This window comes from Pseudochaenichthys georgianus, chromosome 13, assembly GCF_902827115.2.
Source record: "Pseudochaenichthys georgianus chromosome 13, fPseGeo1.2, whole genome shotgun sequence".
NCBI lineage: Eukaryota > Metazoa > Chordata > Actinopteri > Perciformes > Channichthyidae > Pseudochaenichthys > Pseudochaenichthys georgianus.
This window is the reverse complement of record NC_047515.1, coordinates 21,814,192-21,828,011: the sequence shown is the minus strand read 5'-3', so window position 1 is coordinate 21,828,011 and position 13,820 is coordinate 21,814,192. Positions and strand designations below refer to the sequence as shown.

Genomic DNA, 13,820 nt, shown 5'->3' with positions numbered 1-13,820 from the left:
TCGGGAGGCGTAGCCCCCTTATATACTGTGGGCCTGCGCGCGCATTCAGGTAGGCTCGCCCCGATTGGCCGGCTACGTTTATGCAACTCAGTAGGTGAATGCCCGCATAGCATGATAGAGAGTAGTACCAATAGAGTCCAATAGAGGGGTCCGTCTGTGCTTATATGCCTAGGGTTACAATACGTAACCCCCCGTTTCATATAAACCAGCAGTTTTCAAAGTGTGAGGCGAGCCCGAGAGAGCTTCAGGGGAGGCGCAGCGTGAGAAAAAAATAACGAGAAACTGTGAAATCTAGCTGGTTAACTTCAGCTAACTTTATGCGAGCGGCAACATGGATCGATTTTTTGTGAAGTTACCTAAAGTGAAAGAGGCATTTGCACACTTTTGGCTGTCTGTGGAGACCGAGTTCCCCCACCTCGCCAAAAAGGCTGTAAAAGTGCTCATTCCCTTCACCTCCACCTACCTGTGTGAGTGCGTTTTTCCGCATTGACTTTGATTAAAAGCAAGTACCGGTCAAGCAGGGGCGGATCTACCGGGGTGGCATGGGGTGGCAACTGCCACCCTAAAAATAGCCTTGCCACCCCAGTTGGCAGCTTTGTTTTGAAATAAAGGTTGTGGCTCATCGGACATTTATGAGAGAAAATCCCTAATGTCCGAGTGCAAATGAATGCAGCACAAGACGCGAGCCTTGTAATCCCTCCCCCGGCCCTGGCGGGAACGAGGAAATGTGATTGGCGACGATTTCATTTGAACGGGACGGCGCATTCGCATATTATATTTTGACCTAAATGAAAATATAATATTATTTTCAAAAGCTTTTTTTGTCTGTGGCTTCGATTAATTTTAAACAGACAGTTCAACAAAAGGATACCCAAAAAATGAAATGTTATCATTTACATAATGAATTGTTCTCTCTTAGTAAGATCTCATTTTCAATACAATTGCGGTCTTACCTTGACTTGAAGATGAAGTCCATTTGCCTATCCTTCAGGACAAAAATCTCTATTACTTTTTTGCAAAAGTCCTCCTTATCTTCTTGTAGTTTCAAAAGTCTATCATAAATCTAATCGATAGATTTATGATTCGAAATTATAAAAGTAGGGTAGACATGTGGATATTATCCGGCTGAACAAAACATGCATTTATCTAACAGGTACGTTTCGCACAGATCTTATTTCGAGCTATTTTCTAAAATCCTATGGAGAAATCACATTGTTTTTTTGTGGAGGGAAGCCATGCGCAGCTTACTTCCGGGTTTTTTTTAAATATATTTTTCTTTCTGGGGGTCTGCCCTGTCCTGAGAAAGTCAAATAAGACGGTGTGTAAAACTACACTGCCCAGCCAAAAAAAGTAACCACTTTGATTTAACTAGGCCAGTAAGTAAGGACATTCCACTGGATAATAATACCCCTGCATTATAGCAACAATAATAATAATTAGTGGTGCACGATAATTATCGGCCCGATATAATAGGAATTATGACGTCATCCCGATAAACCCGATAAAAGTATTAATAGCCCCGATAATATACAATATATTTTTTGGGTAAAAAAAAAAGAAAAAAATACTGCGGTGTGGGTGGATTGGGATGAGGGGCGCTTGTTTTTCACTCGGCTCCTCCCGTTTTGCCAGTACTGTAGTATTAGTGGTTTAGGAAGAGGGGAGTTTTTCACAAATCCAGCGCTCCCTAACTCATGCCTGGCTGTGACGTAAATGGTGTGCGGCCGTGAAGCCAGGACAGTAAACAAACATGTTGTCGGTAGTATGGGACTATTTCAAAGTTTCAGAGTTAGATAGTTCGCTTGCTATTTGTAATGCAATGCAGAAGTTCAATCAGGAGAGACGTGATGTATGGAATACATGTTTATTATCGGTCACATTATATAAATGAAACATAATGATGACAGTTTATAACAGAAACAGAAATGAAATGTGTTTTGGCGATTAGGCCCAGGTTTTGTAGGACATCATTCGGGAAGGGAAAGAACCGTTTCCGATGAACCCCCCTGGGTCTAGACCTGGTGGTGGTGATAAGTGGTTAGGTCCGGTTGGAAGGGAGAAGGTTGAGCTTGGCCCTGAGTTGGAAGCAGGAGGCGAAGGGGTGGAGGAGGGTTGCGCGTTGACACCTGGAAGACGGCTGATAGAAAAAGGGAGAGCATATATAGAGGGATTAACAGGTGCGATAATTAGGCTTGTGAATGGAGGGAGGTGATAGGTTTAGCTAAGGAGTGGCGCTCCCTGTCATCTAGTGGAGGGAGCGAGTATTGCCATGATGAGCAATACGGAGTGATAGGTCTTCCTGCCTGAACTTGCGCTGAGCTTCATTTCCACGAGGAGGGAAAAAGGCAACGAGCTATAATACTTCCAACCTGATTAGTCACCTGAAACATCGCGTGTTAAAAGCGTACGAAGACGCCTGCACTGCTAAACTAGCGGGGAATCCAAAGCCAGCTGCAAAGGCACCGGGGCTTTTACCTATCGACGAGGCTTTTGAAAAAGGCAAGAAGTTTGCCAGAGTAATGCCAGGTAATAGTTGTTTCCATTTCTTAATATGGACCACTCATTGTTCACTCATTGTTCAGGGAAACACATTGTCATTGACATTGACTGATTGACTCAATTATATTTATTTGGGAAAATAAATATGGTCACTTTGAAGAGTCAAAACTGTTCTTGGCTTTGTTTTGTTCATAGTAGTAATGCTCATGTCATTTGCTCACTACTAGTCTTTTTTTTACCACAAGGTGTGCAAAAACTACAGGTACATTTAATATATATATATATATTATATTATTATCGGTAATCGGTATCGGTCTTGAGAAGCAGGAAGTTATCGGTTTCAAAAAACCAATATCGTGCATCCCTAATAATAATAATAATAGCAATAATAATTGGGAGGGTGGGTGCGGCTGTTCTTATGTTCTCTGAGGGGAGGCTCACCTTCCCACACTTTGAAAACCCCTGATATAAACCATCAGGGGATCACCAAATCTGCACACTTGCTAGTGGTGTCCCAGACTCAACCTGACCTGGGCAGCCCCTTGCCTGGCCAGCCTACGGGCAAGTTATCTACTAGGAGAGCAGAACCAAGTCGCAGACTTCCTCTCTCGTAACAAGCCTACACCGGGGGAGTGGCGGCTTCATCCAGAGGTGGTGCACAGCATCTGGGCTGTCTTCGGCAGGGCAGAGGTAGATCTCTTTGCTTCGAGGATATCGACCCACTGTCCCCTATGGTTCTCCTTGACAGAGAAGACCAGCCCTTTGGGTCAGGACGCCCTGGCTCATTCATGGCCAAGGTGTCTTCTCTAGACCTATCCACCCCTTCTTCTGATCCTACCAACACTTCTCAGAGTGCTTCAATGAGCCACAGGCTTCTTCTGGTGGCCCACTTCTGACCAGCCAGGACTTGGTTCTCCCTGCTGCACAGACTCTGTTGGGGTACGCCTTGGCGTCTCCCCAACAGGAAGGACCTCTTGTCTCAGCCACTGGAGACTGCATAGAGCGAGTCAAGAGGACTATTCTCAATGCCAAGGCACTGTCTGCTCGCATACAGTACAAAAACAGGTGGAAACTATTTTCTGACTGGTGCCAAGAGCAAAACGAGGACCCAGTACATTGCTCGGTGCCTACTATCCTTGAGTTCCTACAGTCCCTCCTGAACAACGGCCGGTGTCCTGCTACCGTCAGGGTGTATGTGGCTGCTACAGTATATCATCGCAACACACAAGGCTTGACAACAACACAGTGGGGAGCCACAGGCTGGTATCCCTCTTCTTAAGGGGAGCTCTGAGGCTGCGCCCCCCGAAAGTCCCAAGGGATCTTACATGGGACCTGCCCTTGGTACTCTTAGAAATTAAAATCAATGTTTTATGGCATAACTTAGTTTAAAAATACCGTCAGCTTAAATGCAGTTTTATTCTGAAAAAACAGAAGTTCTCGCACAATCAACATGCCAAGCTTTTATTCTGAAAATCCTTCATCTCCGGTTAGCATTTAGCATGTGGCTAATATTCCTTTTCTTAGAGTTGTGAATGTAAAGTTAAAATGTACATAGAGTGTTGCACATCAAAGCCTACTGACTTTAACACTACATCTATAGACATCAAGATATTATTATTGCTGAATATTAAATGAAGGTACAGTTTATTTTAATATGTTTTGTTTACAGACGTGAGTTGGTATGACAACATCCGGAACTACCGTAAATGATAACTGCCGTAAAGTATTTCTGGTATTATTAAAGTATTGATTACAGCCGTTAAAATGCAATAAATGAAAAGTGATGAAAGAGAATATGAGGAGAAAAGGCGTGTTTAGTTATGAATTGAATGTACAATGGCTGAGTCCTCTGTTATGCGCAAGAACACGCCGACGCAACAGCGTGAGCAGAGATAGACTGCGCAAAATATACAGATAGCAGGAGACAGAGGACAGCCATGGTCAGATAGGAAAACATTCAGGATCTGGATCAGTCTTATGCGACAATGGAAACTGAACTAAAGAGGACATTTGAAACTTTAGCAGTCTGCGTGATCTGCCTGCAGGGAGGGGCGGGCCGGCCCTGCGAGTAAAGTAACGAGTAAAGTAACGAGTTACTTTATTTAGAGATTAACGAAGTAGTGTAATATATTACTTTTTTTTAGTAACGACCCCATCTCTGTTGGTATTTAACAAAAGGGTGTGTTATAGTCTGTGTTGTAGTGTGTGATATTGGTATTTATGGAAACATTTTACACCTTTCCTTCAAGTATTATACGTTTTTGTTACTTGTGGGGTACTTAACATGAATAGTCATAGTTACTATCCTTTTACTCCATCACATTTCAAAGAGAAATAGGCTATTGTTATTTTAACTCCACCACAGTAGTAATCCATCATCAGCTTTACTGTTTAGATAAGATTTAACTCACAATTGATCATAACAGGCTTCAAAATACATACATTTTTATATATTACCAAGTGGTTTCATGTACAACCCACACAGGTATCATGCTAAATTAAGCATAATTACTTGCTAGCCGTTAGCTGCTAACTGCCGCGGCCGCCTCGTTAATATCAAATCCATCATAACAAATCCAATACCATGCTGTCATGAACGTGCAGGTGCTGTTACGTGTACGCAAATTGACGTGCTTAATGTGAACGAGCCTTTTGGGGGGCATGGGTTAAAGTTGCGCATGCTCTATGAGCGCACATACGGGTACTTCTCAGGCATGACGGGTAATCTGTGACGTTTCGCTCTCTCAAAAGTTGGCCCATTTTATCATCATGCGCCAATGAGCAACTCTCATAGGAATTAATGAGGCCCCGCCTCCCACGCTGTATCCAGTTCTTATTATACATCCATGGCGCCAACCGGCACACGAGGAGGAGCCATCGGAGGAATACTTAAACAGCTGATGTGTGTTTCTCGGCCCTTCCTTCGCTCTCGAGACGCCGAGAACACAGCTGTTTTCTCACGGAACAATATTCTGCTTGTAACATTACTGTGCCATTTTAATTAAAGTACCCATTTGAACCTTATTCGAGAGACTCCATTGGTCTCATGTATCCTAAGCTTCTCTCCTGGACGCGAGAATAACGAACAAAGCTAATAGTACTGGACGCCCTATGCTCGCCTCCCTTTGAACCCTTGTCACAGGCAGAACTGGAGTGGCTCTCAGCCAAGACTGCTTTCCTTCTTCCCATCACTTCAGCAAAGCGTGTAAGCGAGCTACAGGCCTTGTCCCTGAACAGCTCGTGTCTGAGGTGGAACTCAGATGGCTCGGGTGTCACTTTATGGCCGAATACAGCGTTCCTCCCTAAGGTGCTGGCACGCTCTTATCTCAATCGGCCGGCTATGCCGCGCCCCCATGGGCATCCCGAGCACATTCGCCAGATACCACAGAGTGAATGTTGCCGCCCCTCACCCATTGGGTGTGGTCCTCCTGCAGAGTCCACCTAGTCCATCCCTATATAGTGGGTACTCAGGTTTCCTCGTGACTCTGTTGATATAAGTCATTCATTGCTAAGCACCGCCTCTGGCGGTCAGTAAGGATGTAATAGAACGAAAGTTAACATATGTAACTACGGTTCTATGAATCCTGGATGACCGCCAGAGTTGTTGTTGTCTCGGAATCCCGCGAGAAGATTCCATAAGACTGAACTCCTTGACAACACCGGAACTTATGCTTTCCGGGGTCATGCGAGGTCACTATACAGAAATATATCAATAATATATGTTTTGGGAATACATTTTAAATGTAGATTTGTAACACTTTCGGCAGTTCTATCTCACTTCAGGACTAGGGAAATTGTTTCAGAGCTATGAATGCCCTGGTATAGGAAGACCGCCTTTCACCATGGTCACAGCTTTTACTGCTGTTACTTTGCACTCTGCAGATTTGTATACATTTTTGTATGTGTATTTCATCATATTTCTGTGTTTGTGTTGTATTGTGGTTTTATAAAAATAAAAGCAATTTCTTTTTGTATTCTTGTGTTTTTGTATTCATTGTTCGAAATATTTTATAAAGACTGCATGAAAATTAAGATCAAAATTAAGATTTGAAAAATTTGAAAAATGTACCCCAGTTTTGATTTCACCTCCTGGCTATCTATTTGTTGTCAGAGGTTTGATGCAACAGGCCTATATATTGCTTATTCTTGGGTTTTCTGTTACACAGAGATGGCAAAAGTACACACATCCTTTATTCAAGTACAGATACTCGTGTTTAAAAATACTCTGGTAAAGAGAACCTTGTGACTATTACTTAGCGGTTTGAGAACAACGTTGTTTGTTGTGGGGTGCAGTGTCCAGAGTGCTGAAACAGAGCATTGGAGATCTACGTATATAGACAGACAAAGCGATTCTGACCTGGTTGTTTTTGGTGTTTGTATATACAACTTGTGGCCCCAATTCCAAACAACCCGAGCTATCCAGATATTCATCAACACCATAGCCTGAATGGAATGAGTGTCTGTTTCAAAACCATATTTTCCTACTCTTGCTATAAAACAACAGGGTAACTGCCAGACAAATCCGTCACATTAACATCCAATCCTTGAGTAATCGACTATTCTGGGTTGATCCGGAACTGGAAAATAATTGCCATCTCTGTTATATTTATTTATTCTTGTTTACTTTTCTTTTCCTCTTTATGTAGTCGAGTTAGAAAGATGATGTTTTCCATTCAGCAACATTTTACAGAGTTTAAGGTTGCACTCCAATTTCAAATTAACAAACAAATGAAGTACCCTGGACAAAGACATTAACAGAAAATACAGCAAATAAATAATGTCATCATCACATTGCCTGTAAATCTGGTTTGATATGTATGCCCTGCCCTTACACTACTGCCTGTGCCCCGATGGGCGGTGTGAAACTATGACGAAAACCAGCATGACCAAAGACATGACTTAGCCCTACTTATAAAATTAGGTAACATTGCATGAAGCCAAATGGGTGTAGGAAGGAGGGCCATTATGGGGGCATTTCTAGAGACATTTCTGTTCTTGATTTGGTTCTTGTCTGAGTCTTCCTCTCTTTTCTCCTCCTGTAAATTAAGGAAACAGTTTAATTTTAATGAGATGCACAAGGCTGGTGATGTGATCCTCGGTGGTCTGTTTGAGGTCCACTACACATCTGTCTTCCATGAGCCGACGTTCACGTCAGAGCCAAATCAGCTCAGCTGCCAAGGGTAAGTTTCAAACACATGAAGTAGACACCATTTACCGATAATTATATATATATATATATATATATATATATATATATTGATTTTTCAAGTGGTTAATCTAGAAATGTTTTTGTTAGTTTTGACCCTCCAGGGTTTAGACATGCCATGACCATGGCCTATGCTATTGATGAGATCAACAAAAACCCCAACCTGCTACAGAATGTGTCTCTGGGATACAGTCTTTATGACAACTGTGCCACACTTGTAATTGGATTCAGTGCTGCATTGTCACTAGCCAGCGGTCGAGAGGAGCAGTTTCTGCTTCAAGAGACCTGTTTAGGGACCACCCCAGTCCTTGGGATTGTGGGAGATTCCTTTTCAACATTTTCTATGGCCACATCTGATGTGATAGGTTTATTCAAATTGCCCATGGTAAGTTTACTGTCTTCAGTTTAAGCTGTTCTTTTGATGCACCAAATGTGTATATACTTTACATTTTAAAATGAAAGGATGGTAATTATTACATCGAATCTCAGGCTTTATTTGGTAGAAGTTATCTTTTTAATGCATATTTTAAAACAGTTCATTTGTAATAGCTGAATTTATTTACCCTGATTTGAAGTAATTTTTTAAAAGTCACATTTTTGTGAATACTGTATGTCTTTATAGGTCAGTTACTTTGCCACATGTTCCTGCCTGAGTGATAGGCGGAGGTTTCCTTCCTTCTTCAGAACAATCCCAAGTGATGCTTTCCAGGTGAAAAAAACTATGTTCTAGAAATGTAATACATATGTTTTACAAAGAGTTTACTGAGCTGTAATTGTGTGTAAATGTACTGTGTTGGCGTTGTGTATCCTTAATGAAACTACGTTGATATAGAAAATAAGTGTAGTGGTAAAAATCTTCTTTTATTGTGAGACATGAACAGATATCCCTGTGCTCTATATTTATTTAGGTGCGTGCTATGATTCAGATTATGAAACACTTTGGCTGGACTTGGGCCGGTTTGCTGGTCAGTGATGATGATTATGGCCGCCATGTTGCCCGATCCTTCCAATCTGACTTAACTGAGTCTATTGGAGGTTGTCTGGCCTACTCTGAGATTTTGCCCTGGGGTGACAACCCAGCTGAACTTAAGAGGATTGTCCATTTAATGAAGAAATCAACCGCTCGTGTGGTCATTGTGTTTGCACATCAGATCCACATGATTCAACTAATGGAAGAGGTATTTACAGTATCAATCTATATCTCTATTTATTTTTCATCTACCCATCTAAAATATCTGCTTTAAATGTAATTCGTAGTAGTTTAAGTATTCATTCCTATTAAATAAGCTATGTTATTTATACATCAGTCTGAAAAATGTGATTAAATAAGATATACTGTATATATATTACAGGTGGTGAGGCAGAATATGACAGGCCTGCAGTGGATGGCCAGTGAAGCCTGGACTACAGCAGCTGTGCTCCAGACCCCCCGCCTCATGCCGTACCTGGGTGGCACCCTGGGCATTGCCATCCGTCGAGGAGAGATATCAGGGCTCAGGGATTTTCTATTAAAAACAAGTCCTGACAAGTCAAACAATCATAGGAATAGAATGGTAAGAGTGTTATCTTACTATAATTTCTTTAAATTCAATAATTATAATTGCTTTTTCTGTTAATATTTTCTTTTTATTACATTTCAGGTAAGTCAATTTTGGGAATACACATTTCGGTGTAAATTTGCACCATCTCCAGCAGGTTGGGTAGCGTCTGGGGGAGCTCTATGCAGTGGGCAGGAAGATCTAGCAAGTGTGGAGACTGAGTTTTTGGATGTTTCAAACCTCAGGCCAGAATACAATATCTACAAGGCTGTGTATTCCCTGGCATATGCCCTTGATGATATGCTGCGCTGTGTGCCAGGGAGAGGGCCTTTCAGTGGGCACAGCTGTGCTGCTTTGCAAACACTGGAGCCATGGCAGGTGTGATATCAGTTTGCACTAATCAGTTTTTTTAAATCTCCTGCTTCATCTAGAGTTACTTAATGAAATACATTTGCGGGAAAGAAGACATACTCTCCAGATTGTCTTTGAGTAAAAGACAACATATTTTATCATAGAAGTTACAAGACAAAATAAAGCTTTATTTCTTATGACAAACGTAATTATTTAATCGCAAAAGTGGTTGATGTTTTTGACTATAATATTTGTAGACCAGCATGACTAAAACCACAATATATCATAATGTACAATACTTATGCAAAATCAACAACATTAAATATTTGTTCTCACCTTCTCAAATTGTATGTCTGTGTTGTATCCCTGTGTAGCTTATACATTACTTGGAAAAGGTCAACTTTACAACAACATTTGGGGATCAAGTATCATTTGATGAGAATGGTGATGCCTTACCAATATATGACATCATGAACTGGCAGTGGCTCCCTGATGGAAAAATAAATGTTCAGAATGTGGGTGTTGTTAAGAAGTCTGCCTCCAAAGGTGAAGAACTCACACTTGATGAAGAAAACATCTTCTGGAGCTTTGTCTTCAAACAGGTTAATCCTGTTTATTGTTTTTTCTTTTGATTTCTGTACTTTATGACACACAATAACACAATCAAAAAGTGTTGAATAACTGTTCTATAACTTTTACAATCCTGACAGCCACCCCAGTCCGTGTGCAGTGAGAGCTGTTCTCCAGGTAGCCGCATGACCAGAAAAAAGGGACAGCCTGTTTGCTGTTATGACTGTGTCGCTTGTTCTGAGGGAAAGTACAGCAATGAAACTGGTTGGTATCATTATAAAACGGCATCCTAAACCAGCGATTATACATTTGTCTCTTTCTTGATGCCCAGGTGTAAAAAAAAGCACATGTCCACCACTGCATGGCGAGCAATAAAGTGTTGGGCATTAGTGGCCCATTCAACTTAACTGTCAGTGTTCTCTTTTCCCTTATTCTAACAGACTCCATGGAGTGCAGCAGTTGTCCAGAGGACTTCTGGTCCAGCCCCCAGCGTTCCCACTGTGTTCCTAAAAAAACAGAGTTCCTCACTTATGAAGAGCCTCTTGGTATCTGCTTGACAACCGCCTCTTTACTCGGCACGTGTATCTGTGCTGTTGTCCTAGGAATCTTTATCCATCACCGTAGCACACCCATGGTACGTGCCAACAATTCAGAACTAAGTTTCCTGCTCTTAGCATCACTTAAGCTATGTTTTCTGTGTTCACTGCTGTTTATCGGCCATCCCAGACTGTGGACATGTCAATTGAGACATGCAGCATTTGGGATAAGCTTTGTACTTTGTATCTCTTGTATTCTTGTTAAAACCATGGTGGTTCTAGCTGTGTTCAAGGCCTCCAAGCCAGGAGGTGGAGCCAGTCTGAAGTGGTTTGGTGCTGGACAGCAGAGAGGGACAGTTTTGCTTCTTACATCCATTCAGGCAGTGATTTGTACTGCTTGGCTTGTCTCTTCCTCACCAGTGCCTCAAAAAAACACTCAATACTACAATGACAAAATAGTGTATGAGTGTGTAGTCGGGTCCACAGTTGGATTTGCAGTGTTAATGGGTTATATTGGCTTACTTGCTATACTTAGTTTCCTGTTAGCATTTATGGCAAGGAATCTTCCAGATAGCTTCAATGAGGCCAAACTCATCACTTTTAGCATGCTGATCTTCTGTGCTGTGTGGGTGGCCTTTGTTCCTGCTTACATAAACTCCCCAGGCAAATATGCAGATGCTGTAGAAGTATTTGCCATCCTGGCCTCCAGTTTTGGCCTCTTGATGGCACTGTTTGGTCCCAAATGTTACATTATACTGCTGAGACCAGAGAGGAACACAAAGAAAGCTATCATGGGTCGTTGAATAACCAAGATGGAAATGTAGCACAAACAATAAATATATAAAATGGTCTGAGGCCTCGCTAACATATAAACAGGTTTAACGTTTTCTTTCCTTTGTCGAAAAACAAATCTTGTTCACAAAGCACACTAAGTGACAACACAATGAAGCGGTAATTAGGGTTTGACAACACAACGGGTCAATAACCAATGGCGTTGGCAGCCACATTTGTGTACTGGCCATGTCACATCAGAGTACAATGTATCAGTGACCCCACTGTTTCTCAATTTATTGGAATAGACATTGTGCATTTATGTGTTGACATGTTAAAAAAATAACAAGGTTAGAACCAGCTCTATTATGGCTTTATCAGCTATTAGATGAAATGTTGCCTCATTTTTGACACCTAAAAGGAGGCAATAAATGACATTACAAGCCAAAACTCTGTTCTCCTTGTCCACACATTTACATTGAAAATGAAGTTCCTGAACACCTTGGTAGTTTTACATAAGCTTAATGTTCAATGAACTTAAAAGCTGTGTGGGTGTGGACCAAAGGCCATAGTAATTGGTATGTTATTGAAAATACCCATGTGGTGTTGCCTGAGGACTTTTTAAATCTATTTCTAGAATAAATAATGAAATGTCTGGGTAAAACAGATTATTCCTTTATTATTCCCTTTTTTCCCTGTGTTTTAATACAATAACACAAGCAAATATGACAGTTTGATGTGAAGATGCTATTGTCTAAGCAAATAATCATAACTCAGCCTAGGTTGCTCTTACTGAATTGTACATCTTTAATCATATTTTGCATTTTTGCATTTGAGAAAACATAATAAATATCATGTGCATATACACAAATGTTTTTTTTTCTTATTATTACATTGATACCCTATATATTATTGCGTGTACTAGCTTCTCTATGTGGCTTTCATAAACAAACACGAATATCCTTGGTGCAGCCTGTCCTCCTACAAAAAACGACCATATAGGTCGATTGTTCAGCAGCCAAATACGACCCAGAGTCACGTTTTAAAGTGTAGCACTTCTAGTGGTCGTGTAAGAAACAACATGCTCCTGTCGATTGCAAACGCTCCGGAGGCTCGTTTATTCACAAATAACCCTCTCTGGGAAATCCTAAATTGTGGAATAGTTTGGCCATTAAAATGCTTTTTTATTAGATTTCTAGCGAGAAGTTTTCGCCGCTCCTCACACCGCGTATCGCCGCTCCTCTTGCCGCTCCTCTTGCTGCTCCTCTCGCCGCTACTCACACCGCGTATCGCCGCTCCTCTCCGAGCCTGTGCTACCGGCGGAGATGTAAAGTGGATTAAATAGCCGGTGTAACGCGGTGGGATTACCTTCTCTACTCTGCTGTGCTGCTGTAGCTGAGGCCTGGTTTCACCTGCTCTGCTCTGCTCTGCTGTGCTGCCGCCCGCTGAGGCCTGGTTTCACCTGCTCTGCTCTGCTGTGCTGCCGCCCGCTGAGGCCTGGTTCCACCTGCTCTGCTCTGCTGTGCTGCTGTAGCTGAGGCCTGCTCCACCTTGCTCCGGGAACAGCGTGGATACTGTTGTGCTGGACTGGGAGAATGGCGGGTGTCGTGTTTCTGCTGTGCCTTTTCTTGGCTGTGCTGGACAAGGAGAAGATCGCTAGTCGTCCTGAACAATCTACTGGATTCGGGTATGTTCTGCCGCCCGCTGTGGACATCCCCTGTACAGTTTCGGAGGTGTTGCACAAACAATTGCTGGTTGCACTGTCGCGGACATTCATTTCGGAAAATGTTTGTCTTTCTCACATGCCTGCCACGATGGTCCTTCAGAATTGTTTTTTAAACTCTAATCTCACTTTCGCGAAGTTTGCTGGTGAGTCTAGAACAGCTGACAATGTATGTGTGTTGATTAAGAGGAAAAGGTGCTTGGTATTTTTATTGTTGTTACTATCAGGAAATGTACAGCCAAATCCAGGTCCACCGAGCAGTATTAGTCAAATAGCTACTCCTGCTGATTTTATATCTAGATCTGGGCTAGGTTTAATTCATTTAAATGTGCGTAGTCTGTTACCTAAATTAGATTTTGTCCTATTTGGGCGAGTTCTACTGATGCTGATGTCATTGTCTTATCAGAAACGTGGCTAGATAAATTCATTTTGGCCTCTGACATTTACATAAATGGTTACAGTGTATATCGTACTGACCAGCCTAAAAAAGGTGGTGGCGTTGCCATTTATGTGAAAAATAAGTTTTGTGTAACTAATATGGTTTCCAAATCTGTTAGTAAACAGCTCGAATTTGTAGCCGTGAATATTGAGGTAACAAAGGGTCAACAGCTCATGGTGGTGGGCTG

At 41.9% G+C, this 13,820-nt stretch overlaps 1 protein-coding gene across 1 annotated transcript; it reads left to right on the top strand.

Annotated features, from left to right (window-relative positions):
• The first annotated feature begins 7,539 nt into the window (after window positions 1-7,539).
• LOC117457731 (extracellular calcium-sensing receptor-like) lies at window positions 7,540-11,503 on the top strand. The gene is made up of 9 exons (XM_034097951.2): window positions 7,540-7,679; window positions 7,796-8,090; window positions 8,328-8,414; window positions 8,614-8,883; window positions 9,058-9,266; window positions 9,351-9,621; window positions 9,969-10,196; window positions 10,305-10,428; window positions 10,605-11,503. Exons 1-9 carry the CDS (start codon window positions 7,570-7,572, stop codon window positions 11,501-11,503), a joined length of 2,493 nt encoding a protein of 830 aa, XP_033953842.1. The 5' UTR covers window positions 7,540-7,569.
• Window positions 11,504-13,820: the final 2,317 nt, after the last annotated feature.

Coding starts and splice junctions, on each gene's coding strand:
- LOC117457731 (XM_034097951.2), top strand. CDS start 7,570: ATGCACAAGGCTGGTGATGTGATCCTCGGTGGTCTGTTTGAGGTCCAC. Junction 8,415..8,613: donor TCCCAAGTGATGCTTTCCAG/GTGAAAAAAACT, acceptor ATATTTATTTAG/GTGCGTGCTATGATTCAGAT. Junction 9,622..9,968: donor AAACACTGGAGCCATGGCAG/GTGTGATATCAG, acceptor ATCCCTGTGTAG/CTTATACATTACTTGGAAAA.